The sequence below is a fragment of the Silene latifolia genome, chromosome 7, assembly GCF_048544455.1.
Source record: "Silene latifolia isolate original U9 population chromosome 7, ASM4854445v1, whole genome shotgun sequence".
In the NCBI taxonomy this organism is placed as follows: domain Eukaryota; kingdom Viridiplantae; phylum Streptophyta; class Magnoliopsida; order Caryophyllales; family Caryophyllaceae; genus Silene; species Silene latifolia.
In genome coordinates, this window is record NC_133532.1 from 96,236,700 (window position 1) to 96,250,465 (window position 13,766).

Sequence of the window (13,766 nt, forward strand, 5' to 3'; positions counted from 1 at the left end):
GAGCATACTCCGACAAAAAAAGAAGCACGAGTTACTTGGTGAACAAGCAAGGGAGCTGGATTAATTGGCGTGCAAGTAACACGAATTCTAAGTCCGAGCTGTGGAGACACGGTTTCCTAAACCGTGTAGAGTTAATTTTAGCTTAGTTTATTTAATTTCGAATAAGATTATGAAAGGTTAGCTTATCCTAATTCTAGTCATATTAGGAAAACTTGTTACTTCCTAATCCTAGTTTAATTAGAATACCCTAAATATGATTGTATTTTAATTATTATTAGTTTAATAACTTTTCTAGTTAGTTTAGGGAAGGAGTAGATAGCTTGAGGAGAAAGCTAAGGAATTAGATCTCGAGTCAGATTTCTGACATCGAGTAGGATTAGGAAAGATAGCTTATTAGTCAAGCTAGGTAGGAGTATAAATAGGACTTCATTGTAACCTTATTTTTCAGATTATGAGATTAATAAAAAAAACGTTCCCTGTGTGAGAACAATCGAGTTTTAAAGCTTGCGAGCTTTAGCTTTCAGATCTTCCTTGGCTTTCAGATCTTCCTTGCGAGGTTGATCATTTGAGTGTTTCGAGTTCGTACCTTGCGAGGCGGAGAGCAAGATTCACCATACTATCCCGGTTACTTTGTTATTTTTCACGTTTACAACAATTTCAGTTAATACCGCTGCGTTAATCCTAAAATACTTAGACGAACAGACAAACAAACTGTCAGATTGTCAAGTTTTCATCTTAAACAGACGGTCGATCTGTTCAATCTAATTCGTCCAAGTTATTTTACATCAAGGAAACCTGCCGAGATCAACGGAGCATAAAACTTGGACATTTGCCAAGACGGCCATCCCGACTCCCGATACCATTATCAGTAGTTACAATATGAAGTGTTCATAACGTCTTTTTAGACAATTTTTTAAGCAAAAAAGTGCAGCAAGTTACAAGTGGAGAACAATCCCATAACCACCCGGTGTAGTCGTCATCATCGACTTTGATGCTATGAGCACCAAATCAACCCGAGGGTATATTGGATAATACAAATGAAAATATAACTGTTACATCAGATGGTCGAGTAAGAACGTGATTCAGATTTTCTGATATCCTCTCATTTGAAAGACACTAATTTGGATACCTCTACAATCACTTTTAGGCACATCTACTATCACAATCACAAACCCCGAACTAACCTCAATGGCCGCCCTTAAATATGCATCAGCACAAGTTCCACTGGGTTGCTTATTGATGAAGCTGTTAGATAGTTTGATTAAAGGATGCTATCACCAATTTTGCTCAGACGAGACTGTAGCGTCAGTGACCACAACAGAAAATGGCCAGCCACTAACTGGAAACTTCTATGCTTATGGTCAGCCAGTCATCAGTTGCTTGGCTTCAGGATAAGTGCTGTCAGACTAACCTAGAAGCAAAACAAAAAAAGTGGATAATGAAGCTGTGCTACTGAAAACCAAGGAGGGTTTCACATACATGTACCGTACCGCCTATTGTACTTCAAATTTTCATATTTTCTCATGGTACATGTGTTCAATGTTACTAGACCTCGGTATGAGAGTGAATATTTTGTCTATTTTGTCTGAAATGAGAGTTGTTATCGAATGCCTCAGCCCCTGGGGCATTCGTTATCAGCTTCCTAAAAATAAACACGATAAATTAAATAAAAGTGTTTTGAAGGAAAAAGGAAGAAAACAAATAAAAAGGTGAAGTAATGGGTAGAGAAACTAACTATGTCAAACTTGAATTGCATGCTTGGTTGAAAGATCAAATTCTGAAATTAGCAGTCATAGCATGTGAAGGGACCTGCAATAAAGACGATATTGTTAAAGCAACTAAAGAAGAGAAACACAACAAATGAGAGAATGAGACTCAGTTTATTAATATTAGGCGGCGTTTGGTTCGCACCGGGGAATTAATGGGAATCGAAAAGGGAAACAAGGGGAAAGGAAAAGGTTATCCTTGGATATTCTTGTTTGGTTTGACATAAATAAGGGAATGAAAAAATAAGAACCAAAATTAACAACCACCCTAAACCTATCACCACTACCACCCCCAACCACCTACCCTACACTAATGCAGTAGTGCCAACCTTATCCACCCACCGGCGAGAGCAGACAGTCCCCTTGCCGGCCGCCACCTCCTCACCCCCTTCGAAACCCACCTTCCTAAACACCACACCAACAGCAACAAACACCTACTAACACCACCCGAAACTTCCTCCCCATCCCCAAAAACACCTCGGTGGTGTTAGTGGGTGTTTGTTAGTGTTGATGTGGGGTTTAGGAGTTAGGGAAAGTGGGTTTCGATGTAGAGTGAGACCAGGGTGAGGAGGTGGCGGTCGGCTATAGAAGGCGCCGATGAGTGGGTTGTAGTGAGGGGCCGCCAGTGGTGGTGGTTGGTGTTGGTAGAGGTTGAAGGTGGGAGTAGGAGTAAACCAACAACAACTACCCCCAACCAAACGCCCCCTTACTATTTATGTAAAGACCTAAACACCATTAAAAAATTATCCTAGTGCTTAACTGTAAAGAAAAGGCACCTATAAGTTTGCTAATTCTTTGTTTTAACTTAGTTGGCAGGAAGGTCGGGAGGGTTTCGCAGCAACACGAGCCTAAAGGATCATTATAGAGTGTTTAGTCACCTGCAATAGACCCATACAAGCGAGACCAGCTGTCCATAAGTGAAGTGAGGCTCCACCCTAAAACCAACTCGCTATAGAGTAACTTGTAAATTACTCTTATCTCTCTGTGTCTACCTATGTGTCTACCTATGTGGGACTATGTTCTGCACAAACTTGGGATATCCTCAACCACCTTCCCCTTGACACGTGTGTTGTTGCAACTCCATGTAAACCGAAGCTACAACTTACCTGATGCTTCTCCTCACCGTCTTTAGCTAACCCAAAGGACTTTATTTCACCATGATGCTAGTATGTGTCATCTTAGTAATCTATGGTTTAGCAAGAGAATTCTACGATGCTACTCTGCACTTAGCACCATCTCAAGCACTTCACCACCTTGCGTGCACCTTTGCCGCCAAATCCAAACCATCGCCCAATTGCCTCTGATACCACTCGTTGAGCCCCCCAATATCAACCTCGTAGAAGCAAGCACGATATTGTCTACAGGTAAAGTGAGGTTCATCCGAAAACCAATTGGTAATATGAATAACCCTTTCAGTCCTCCGGATGAGAAGCATAGTTCCAAACACATGGGAAATGAAGCGCCTCTTGTTTGCTTTGGTAATGGCATTCACTTATTTTAAAGGGTTTTTTGTCAGAAACTACCTTTTATTTAGGGTCATTTGTGAACAACTACCTTTCATTTTATTTTTGGCTTTCAACTACCTTTCATTGCTTCATTTGCGAAAGACTACCAAAAATCCACTTCCGGCGAAAAGAAGTCGACTTTCCGGCGTTGACTTACCATTTCATGTTGAATCTAACTCTTTACTTCATAACCCCAATAACCGATGATAAAGATTGATTAAACCCAACATTAATCACCTCAATTTGTCTATCTCTTACCAGAATCAAAGTCCTAATCACCGAAATAAAATCATCATTGATATTAATCTTAACATGGTAAATAATTCTTCAACAATAATGATCTATTATGGCCTTGTTGGCAAAATTAACTCCTAGTGTTAACTATTCGAAAATAATCATGGATTCACTCTTAGGATCACTTGTGTGCTACTATCTCATTAATTTTCGTATACCCACCATCTTATCATGAAGAGAGAAAGAAGGTACTTTAATATGACTTAGATGGACACTAGGTTGATGAATCATGAGTAGTCTATAAGGTTGTTGAAATGTAAGGGTGAAGGTGAAAGTGGTAGTAAAGGTGACGATGGAGATGGAGATGGAGATTGAAATGGTTGATGCGTTGGTATTGCTTTGAACAAATTTTTATAAGGTGTTGGGCATGGAGAGGAGCTTTTTCGGATTTTGTTGGGTGAACAAAGGTAGAAATATGGGTAATATGTCCTGAAAAAGGAGAAAAGAGGAAGTCAATGCCGGAAGTTGACTTTTTTTCGCCGGAAGTGGATTTTTGGTAGTCTTTCGCAAAATGAAGAAATGAAAGGTAGTTGAAAGCCAAAAATAAAATGAAAGGTAGTTGTTCACAAATGACCCTAAATCAAAGGTAGTTTCTGACAAAAAACCCTATTTTAAATGATGATGAACTAAATTACTAAAAGAGCAACAATTGAATATATTTTCACCGCAAATAACCAAAGAACAAAGGAGGCTTCTAATTTTCCAATTATTAGTAGGCCTACATATCATTTAAATGACAAACAACCTCCTAAGAAGGTTTTCAGTTTGCTGTACACAACAAGCTTTTTTTTCAGATGTAAGCCTCATAACTCGCCTAAAATCAAGTATCTTGACAGTATTAATCACCACAAATTATATAGCCAGCACGTTTCCCAATTCCAATCCCAACTCTCGCACTTCAGATTCTTGCATTGACATGCTAAAAGTAACAATATATGAAGAACAAATATATACAAGGTACTAAACCACGATGGCAGTGAATACCATCTTTCTTACCTCTACTAAGTCTTCATTATTAAAGCAGGATGCTGTACAGGTAATGCTATTGGATTTATCATACTGGAGGATCCTGAGCTTGCCCTCCTGCATAATATTATTATGACCAGGAATATTAGAGATTTGATTGATAATAGTATAGAACTGAAGTCAGGTTAACTAACTAAACTTTGTCAAAAAGATCCATAACACACCTTAGTTCCATAAACAAGGCCCCCACCGACAGATGGATGAAAGCAAGCTACATTAACTTCATCCTCCGCACTAGGAAGAACTCTCACAAGCTCCATATCAGAAACTCTGTAGACCTAGAAAACAAAACAAAGAGTTCAAGGAAAGCATGATTGTGCAGAGTGAGAGTACACTGAGCTAAAACTCATGGAGATCACAAATTCACAGGACTCTGGACATCTAACATTTCTCTGTGTGAACGAAAAGAGACTTTTTCTGCGGAAAAAGAGTATCAAGGTAGTGTTTTTACAACATTACCACAATGGCTAAAGGGCTCCCACAAATAGTGGATTAAAGGGGGTCAGGCACTCAGGCTTACACAGCCTTCCCATTTTGTTAACAAATGGAGGTTAACATGTAAAGGAATAAATGTGTCGGCTCCATTCGAAATCAAAACATGTCAGGGTAGTGTAATACCAAAAAAGTTTAAAGAGACCCACAAAACAGGCACACCAAACTAGAGACAATTTATTGGCAAGGGCTTGCTGATAAAAAGTGAAAAAACAGAGCAGCAACTAGTTAGGAAAAGAAGAAAACTTATGAACATAAGACCACTGTGTAAATGCTCTAATAGTAGCAAAAAGTTTCATCAATTATTCAAAACGGGGTATCTAAAGGACTCACAAGTCACACCAGACATAAATATTTTTTGAAATTACCTCTAAAATCGTGTAAATGGGAATAGTACTTTCCCCGTCAATGACAACACTTTTAAGCAGAGAATTATGGCGGCGCCCATAAGCAAGAAGCAAATGTTCTGAAGTAGGAGAGAACTGCAAGGCAACACAAACAAAAGTAAACACCACAACCAAAAACGATATTCAAAACCAAGCTCCTTAGTACTCCCTCCTATTCTTTGGAAAATTGGAAAGCCCCTGTTTTTCAAAACATATATGTGAGAAGTACTGTATACATGAACCAGCCAATGGCATGTATGTACAAGTACTTTTGGAGCCTAATTCGATGCAACATAGATAATGACTGACACTTTATGAGAATTTATATATCCTAATTGTACATTTGTACTGAATCCCATCACTTTAAATAGAGTAGATTCGAAAAAGAAGGTAAAGTTACAATACTCGTACTATATGCACAGTCATTTACATGACCAGTAACGACGCTAAAAATGAGAAAAGGGTTGCTTTTAGGTGTAAGAGCTTATATTTCTCTAAAAACGTTGCATCTGATAACTCCAAGACTGATGTTCTCAGAAGTGAAAAGTTCAGATCAAAATTTTATATGAGCACCAGCTTACATGGCAGGTACTGATAAAAACAGTGAAAAGGAGAAAAATGTACTTCTAAGTGCAATGACTTAATTCTTTAGTAGATCTAATTCACTAATTAACATTAAGCCATGCCTATTTGGAGGCTCCTGCTCAAAGTGAGACGAGCTCAGAGATAAATAGCCTTTCCCCAGCAATAACTCTTTCAAATAAATGATTGTACGCATAAATGTGTGCAATAGTCGAGGAAACGAACAGTATATTCATGAATACACAAAATATAGTCCCAGACTTTCAGCTGAGCTATAAAGTTAAATGAAAAGACGAATCCCTAGTTTCCTATTGGCAAAGCATCCAAGTCAATGTTACAAGAACCAGTCGGCCTAATGGATAATACGCAACAACAACATTGCCCCAGTGCCTCAATGGCTCCCATAAATTGTGGGGTAGGGGAGGTCGGATGTAAACAACCTCTGTCCTTGTTATAACAAAACAAAGAGGTTCTGAATGACCCAAGATGAAAATTGCATCCAGAACTGCATTGAAACACTGGATAATACGCAAATTAAAGGAAATTACTAGCCTGAATTGAGGTTAAACAATGGGCAGCTCTTATTGCCCGTGAAGCAAGAACCAACCCAAACCTGAATTGTCAGCAGAAAAGAAAAGGTTAACTTAAAAGTAAGATTAAATTAGCTTGAAAAGGCAGATGTAATATTATAACCAGTAAACCAACAGAAAGTACATACGTTGCCTCCTCAAGGGAATATATCCTAAGCTCATACATTACAGGTTGAGCCGAGATTGGATGTCGAGTCGGTGATGTACTGCTTACTGATACGTCGGGATGCGTCTGCATATGCATCCCAGATTCCCCTTCTGAAGGAGGAAGCATGCATGCAACACAAGCTGCCAGAAATCTCCCGCAAGGAGAGAAATGAGCACCCATCTCACTGCAAGAAAGATTATTGCGACCACTTATAGCAGAGACAATAGAAACAGCAAAGTGAACAAAAAATCATTGTCGTACTCGACGCTGAAACAGAGACTGATCCATCCCCATTGTAACGGCCCATGGCAGACTACATTACTTCCACTCTTCATATTACTCAGCATAGCTGGGTCCTTGTCTGAAACTCAACACTTCGACATAGGTGTGACAGAGATACTTCTAATTGAGTCTGTGTAACCCTGGGGACAGGCATGAAGTATACCCCGTGCCTAAAGCTCATATAATTGAGTAACTGTTTAGTAGATGATGAGTAATGTACTTTCTCAACTCACCTGCAGAGGACTGCATGTGGAATTGTTAGACGGCATTTCTCAGCCTCAAGAGGGGCACATGGGTCTTTTATATCATGTGGCCATATTCTAAGCTTCACAGTGCATGGCAACTCTGCCGCAGCAGCAGCTGCTAGTGATGTGGCAAGCTCAGTTTGAATCCTGGTAATAACAGGCTGAGTATCACTTTCATTTTGTGGAATAGTAGCTCCTTCACCAACAGCAACACTGCCTGCCGTACGAGAGCGTGATGATCGATGTCGGGATCGACCAGTGCCTCTAGTATAGCCAGTACCAAGTTGTGTGGAGGCTGAAACCACTGGTTCATGGTTTGATGACGGATTCGATGACTCATTTTGAGCAGGATGAAGTTCTTGAGAATTCCCATTTAAAGGACGCATCATGTGTTGACCAGCTTGGCTTTGGCCTATCAACCACCCTTGAAGAAACGGTAGCTCCCAGTAAGCAGGGTCTCCAAAAGGAAAGAACTGAGTATTTCTTTCTTCAGGCTGTACATCAGAAGTCTCCATAGCATCAGTGGTGTCCATTTCAGCTGATACACTGTCTGGCCTCATTTCAGCGGGAGCCGGAGAAACATTACTAGGTTCAATCGGAGACAACAAAAGTTCATATTGACCAGAGGGGGTTGAATATGTCAGCAACCTCACCGAAGCAGAAGTGCCAACACTGGGTTGTGTACTAGCTAAACCAGCACCATCCTGATCTCTGGGGAGTGGAGGCCAAATCAGGAAAGGAAGGGACATAAGAGGAAGTTCCTCAGCTAAGCTAGGCCGATCGGAAGAATGGGCGTTCGTAAAATATACGGTAGGGGGTGGGTATTGCACGTTACAATGAGAGGTTGCATGTGTCATTGAAGAATCTGCAGAATCAAGGTCATTGACCTGAACGTCAAGAAAGTCAATCAGATAAACATATACAGTTATTGTGGAGTCATGACAAATGACAACATAAATCTACCTCTGCAGTCAGAAGAAAAGGGGCGGCATGTGGATGGAAGTGAACAGCACGCAAAGAGCGTCGAGTCTTCAGTACAATGGTAGGGGTGGATGTTTCACCTCTTCTGTTGTAGTGCCATATGTATAACTACCCAAAGTTCACATAAAAATCAATCTAAACATACCAAATATGAGGATCAGATAATTTAGCTGAAAAGAAAAATCATTACCTTGTGTCCTGAAGCAACCGCGAGTAGCTCGCCCTTGGCATGAAAAGCAATAGAAGCGATCGGGCGGTCTGCACAAGATAATCACATTTAGAAGGGGGGGAGGAAGCTACGAACGCTGTGTCAGCATTTAGGAAGCCAAAGAAGGAATTTAAGTAATTACAAAAATCCCGAGACCCTATACAATCTGCAGTATATGCATCCCAAAGGCGAACTTCATGATCCAAACTTCCACTAGCAAGTAAACCTGGACATGTTGGATGAAATCTAACCTGAAAAGAGAAAAACAATAGCTACTCACTATCCATTTGCGTAGCTATAGCCAATACTCTGAAAAAAAGACAAGACAAAAACAAATAGATCTGAGTTTTAAGAGGCACAAGGTGTGAGGCAAAGACATGCTCCTCATATTGTTGTGATTTGCAAATAATACCTTTTTTTGAGTTTCAAAGAAGATTAGCATGTAAGTAACTACCAGACTGGGATAAAAGCAGAAAGGGAAAACTATCATAAAATAAATTGAGAGATAGAAACTACAAGAAAAATCGCTAACGGCGCCTTATGTACAACTGTACAAGGCGTGCTTCAAGAACCTTTGGTGTTTTGGCAAGTGCCCCACTGACCCGTGCGCCCATACACACTATTGTAAACGACATTTAAGATCTTGTAGGATGAAAGAGCCTACATATTCATTTACATGGTGAAACTAGAATCATAACAAAATAGACGTACACAAGATCTTTGAGCAACTTAAATTTTGGATTTGTTGAGGCCTTTTGAGCTAGACAAAATTAATTTAATCATTTTCCTCTTTATTACATAACATAATGGCACAAAAACTGTGGAATATAAATAACAAAAAAACATACCACCCATGGTGTTCTCCGATGTCCACTGAGCACCTTCAGACAATTTCCAGTTAGGCAATCTATTATCTTCACTGTATGATCTCCACTGGGAAAAGAACTTATTATATTAGGAACCACCCCATTCAACTCCTTTCACATCATGCAGGCAAGAAATAGATCAACAACTTACTGTGTGGAAGCCAGCGTTTTCCCATCTGGACTAAAGGTGGCAGCAATTGTGGACCTAGGAGGCGGTAGAAGAGGGCAGTATTGGGCTGACAAATGTCGGAAGGACTCTGCCTCAACCCTGGAACGCTACTTGCATGAAGTACGCATACAAAAATAGAAACTCCGCAACATAAAAGTAACTAGATTAACTCGAAATTTGGGACACTCGAACACAAATTTATAGTATTTATTTTGACATAATAAGAGCAAAAGGTATCAAATCAATTAAAATTACCACGAAATGAGTCCACGTCTTGCGTCTCTTCCCGCCTCAAATATTTGGCGGAGAGAGTCAGCACAACCTTTCACATCTCCCCACAACCTTTTAAAACGTTTTGTACGGGGAGTGACCTCTCGAAGTGCTACCAGGTTGAAGACATTGTCACTGCATGTCAAGACAAATTGGAATAGTCAGCGTGAAGCAGAGATGGGGCATGTTTGGCGGCTAAATTTATATGCCTCTATTGCAACAATCCTTGTCCTTGCTAGAACAATAAGATACACAAATTACAAACCAATTAAAGGAAATCTTTCACTGAAGCAGTTGGCATCAACTCAAAAGGGAACTAATTGAGTCGACCGCCATTTCACTGACGTAATAACTAACATCCAGTGCACAAAACATGATGAGCATTCAACGAGAAGCAAGCGCAATTCATCTCATTCTGTTCACATACCAGCTAAGCTCAGAACATATGAAATGATGACAAAATCACAATGAAACAAGTACGTATATCGTTATAATAACAATTCAAGATAAGAACATGCAAAGAAAACGAAACCCCTGGCAATCCTGTAGGAGCAACGCTGAATTATAAATCTGAATCATATGCAAAACCCGAGTATGAATCAAATTATGAATCTGCACATTGAAATATAAAAGCCATGCATTTTCCATTTGGACCCGGAAATTCGATCTGGTACAGCAAAACCCGAATCCCTCCACATGAATTATATAAACCCAGTATCAGCAGATCTTGAGCTAATTTTACAGAAAATGAAGAGCAAATAATTCATAAGAAAAAGAGAGCTTGACCTTGGTTTAGAAGAATGATTGATGGATAAAGGTTGAGGATTTGAACTAGATGGGAAATTAGTAGCATCATCCACCCACATTGAATCTCTCATTTATGATTGATCCCAATTAATTTATTAAAATTCAAATCAACCAACCTCAATTTCTCACCATTTTACCACAATTCAATTCAATTCAATTCAATTCCATTTCTAAAACAGCAATTATTATAAAGTAGAGTAGGATTTCGAGATGGGTATAAATTATTTAATTAAAAAAAAAAAACAAAAAGATGATCGAGGATTGTGGATATGAGGAGAGAAAAATTTGTGGGGTGGGGTGGGGTGGGGTGGGGTTAGTATAATTCGCATCCACCAGAAGAGGAAGATCGAAATGAGCAAACCCAAAAACCCAACAAACACCAGAGAGCAAAACCAACAAACAAACAAACAACAGAAACAAAGAAATCAAGTAAGAAAGAAAAGGGTGCCTCAAATTAAAGGAAAACTATTTTTTAAATAATAAATAATCAAAAACCTAAATAATAGGGGGTTGTCAAAGAAGATGATCAAAATTACAATTAATGGACATAAACGGTTTATTTCACCCTCATATGGGTCCATCCAATCGATTTTGATCCGTTTTTGAAAAAACTACGAAAAATTTAGGTGATATCCCAACTTTTCACACTTTTGCACAAAATACCCATTTTTCGGAAACGGGAAATTTTAAGTGGTCATAATTCGCGTTTGTGAGTTCAGAAAATGACGATTCTTTTTTTTTCTTCAAATCGATCATCGGGGGGAAGTACGATTTGAAAAAAAATAACATATTGTCGATGTAACACCCCTTTCTTACCCGGCCAAGTTAATTAGGAAATGTTACCATCTCGGTTTCCCGAGGCAGTGAAATCGGAGTTACAATTAAGAAACTCTTTAAATAAATAACAAGTTTAATGATTACATAAATGTAAACAAATGAATAAATGTGAACTATACAAATTACAAGTCGGCTACCAACTATGTCATCTATGCTACACTACTCGACTCCGAGTCCACGGCGCAGCCTAAATCCCGATCACGTCAACAAGCAAAACATGTACTCAACCTGCTCCCCATATGATCGAAAATATCATATGGATCGACACAGGCCACCCCGGAAATAGATGACAATTACACAGACACGCAAACGTCAATTTCAATAAATAAAGTGTGACAAAACTCAAAGTGTGTGAGTATGCAACATGACTATAATATGAATGACACGCTATCAAACAACCACCACGCCGGTACCAGGACACGCCCAGACGTACCCACAACCACCAGTGCCAGGGACACGCCCACGACACCACAACTCAAAAACAGGCACCGGGACACGCCCAGACGTACCGGGCCCGGAAGCCAACTGCATCCCCTGCCATACGTCGTGTCTCAACTACACGAGTCCCTCCAAACTCAAGTCATTAATGTGCACATCCCTCTTGGAGTGGGAGGCTCCAAGAGGCGACCCGAGCGTGAGAGTTTCTCAACCGCTTCACGTCTCCTCAACAACAAATAACCAACCATGTCCTCCGACATACAAAGACAACACAAATATGCAAGATACCATATAGCATGCCAATTACCGACTCATTCAATGCAATTAATGACAGGTGACTGATTTAACAAATAAACACAATATCGAAACTGAGTAGGATAAACCTACCTTTTAGCATACTCTGTAAACAATCCGAATAATAATAATAATCTTACACAAAAACAGTCCCCTAAATAAAATAATTAAATACATTTAATTACTAACAAATCTAATTAAATTATAATTATATAATTTAAAATAATTTAATTCAAATCCCGACTCGTACCTATTATTTAATAATTAAATCCCGACTCATACCCGTACTCCCTCCTTAACCCCAACAACCACCGCTTCCGCTGTCACCGTGGACCACCACCACTAGTCGTGGTGGACCACGGCCAGCAGCCCACAACCACGGCAGCCCAAAACACGACACACAACCACCATAACACCACCGTACAACACACCCAACACTCACCACGCCAAACACCACCAATACCTAGCCGCCAACCACCGGCTCCCCCTCCTGCCAACACCAGCAACCACCCAGCAACACTCATACGACAACCATAGCAGCAACCACGACAACCACTACCAACAATGACTCACGGCCAAAATAGCCCGTATACCCCCTTTTACACTCATATTCCACCACCTACGGCCACCCTAACCACCACCCATGACTACCACTGAACTCTCCTCTCAACCCTCGACACAACCGCCCCAAAACCACCCAAGGTCAGTCACGGTTGAAGGGGTAAAAACCCATCTCAAAATCGAGTCACATAAACCAAAAACGTGCCCTAGATCTACTTGGTCAACTCGTTTTTGGGAAGTCAAACGGGTGGTCAACTACATCCCCCTTGGAGTGGGAAGCTCCAAGGGTGACTTGAGCGGAAGACGGTTTTCCAACCGCCTTCTGTCTCCAAAATCGTAACCAAGAATCCTCCAATATCCTCCATTGTCAACCACACCATAAACAAGCCAAACAAGTCCAACCAAAACAACTATGCAATCATATTAACACAACAAGTATAATTCTGCTCAATTCTTCATCAATTCATTTCTTCTCATTTAATTGCTCTTTAACATATTATAATGCAATGTAACCAACCTTGTGACAATTCACCATACTTACCTTCACAAAAGGTGGACACAGCCACCCATGCCGCGCGCACTCGCGCGTTGGTTTCGAGGCGACGACACTTCTCCCACGGAACTCCGGCTCGAGGCCAAAGCACGTCATGGGCCATTACCGATTTGAAAGCCATTGAAACCGGTGAAAGGTTTGACAAGCCTGCATTTATGGAGTCGCCACCAATTTTTATTGAAAATTGGAACCGTTCGAATACTTCGCGTCATGTCAAGACACAAAGTAGTGACATGAAGAATAAGAAATTCGTTACCATTAGCATTCTATGTCTAGAATGACTCTCGTGATGCCAATGAACACGGATGTTCACAGAGATGTTGAGTAAGGGGTGAGGGTACGTATTAGGAAGGTCGTTTATTTGAACACCTAATCTCGCCCGCCTCGATAGCGGCTTCTACTAATGATCAGGGAAATTATTTATACTCGATATGTTGTCAATTCTATGCATGCAATGCAACATCCA

The 13,766-nt window shown here is 40.2% G+C and overlaps 1 protein-coding gene across 3 annotated transcripts; it reads right to left on the reverse strand.

Moving 5' to 3' along the window:
• Positions 1–885: 885 nt before the first annotated feature.
• Positions 886–11,153, reverse strand: LOC141592384 (uncharacterized). 3 transcript variants are annotated; one of them, XM_074413013.1, is made up of 15 exons: positions 10,597–11,153; positions 9,796–9,945; positions 9,523–9,639; positions 9,354–9,438; positions 8,648–8,756; positions 8,488–8,555; positions 8,280–8,405; positions 7,305–8,203; positions 6,770–6,973; positions 6,604–6,664; positions 5,452–5,565; positions 4,756–4,869; positions 4,562–4,648; positions 1,736–1,809; positions 886–1,411 (listed from the first exon to the last, which is right to left on the reverse strand). In XM_074413013.1, the coding sequence occupies exons 1-14, from the start codon at positions 10,686–10,688 to the stop codon at positions 1,771–1,773; spliced, it is 2,265 nt and encodes a 754-aa protein (XP_074269114.1). In that variant the 5' UTR covers positions 10,689–11,153; the 3' UTR covers positions 886–1,411; positions 1,736–1,770. The 3 variants fall into 3 exon arrangements, with proteins under 3 accessions (XP_074269114.1, XP_074269115.1, XP_074269117.1); XM_074413014.1 differs by having other exon boundaries at positions 886–1,406; positions 10,597–11,129; XM_074413016.1 differs by lacking the exon at positions 886–1,411 and having other exon boundaries at positions 1,735–1,809; positions 10,597–11,117.
• Between the last annotated feature and the right edge of the window lie 2,613 nt (positions 11,154–13,766).

What these genes read in the sequence shown, in the direction of transcription:
- LOC141592384 (XM_074413013.1), bottom strand. Translation starts at nt 10,688, where the DNA reads ATGAGAGATTCAATGTGGGTGGATGATGCTACTAATTTCCCATCTAGT. An exon ending in ATCGGAGAACACCATGGGTG is followed by an intron (nt 8,757 to 9,353) that starts GTATGTTTTTTT and finishes TTCTCTTTTCAG; the next exon opens with GTTAGATTTCATCCAACATG. An exon ending in CCACATGCAGTCCTCTGCAG is followed by an intron (nt 6,974 to 7,304) that starts GTGAGTTGAGAA and finishes TCTTTCTTGCAG; the next exon opens with TGAGATGGGTGCTCATTTCT.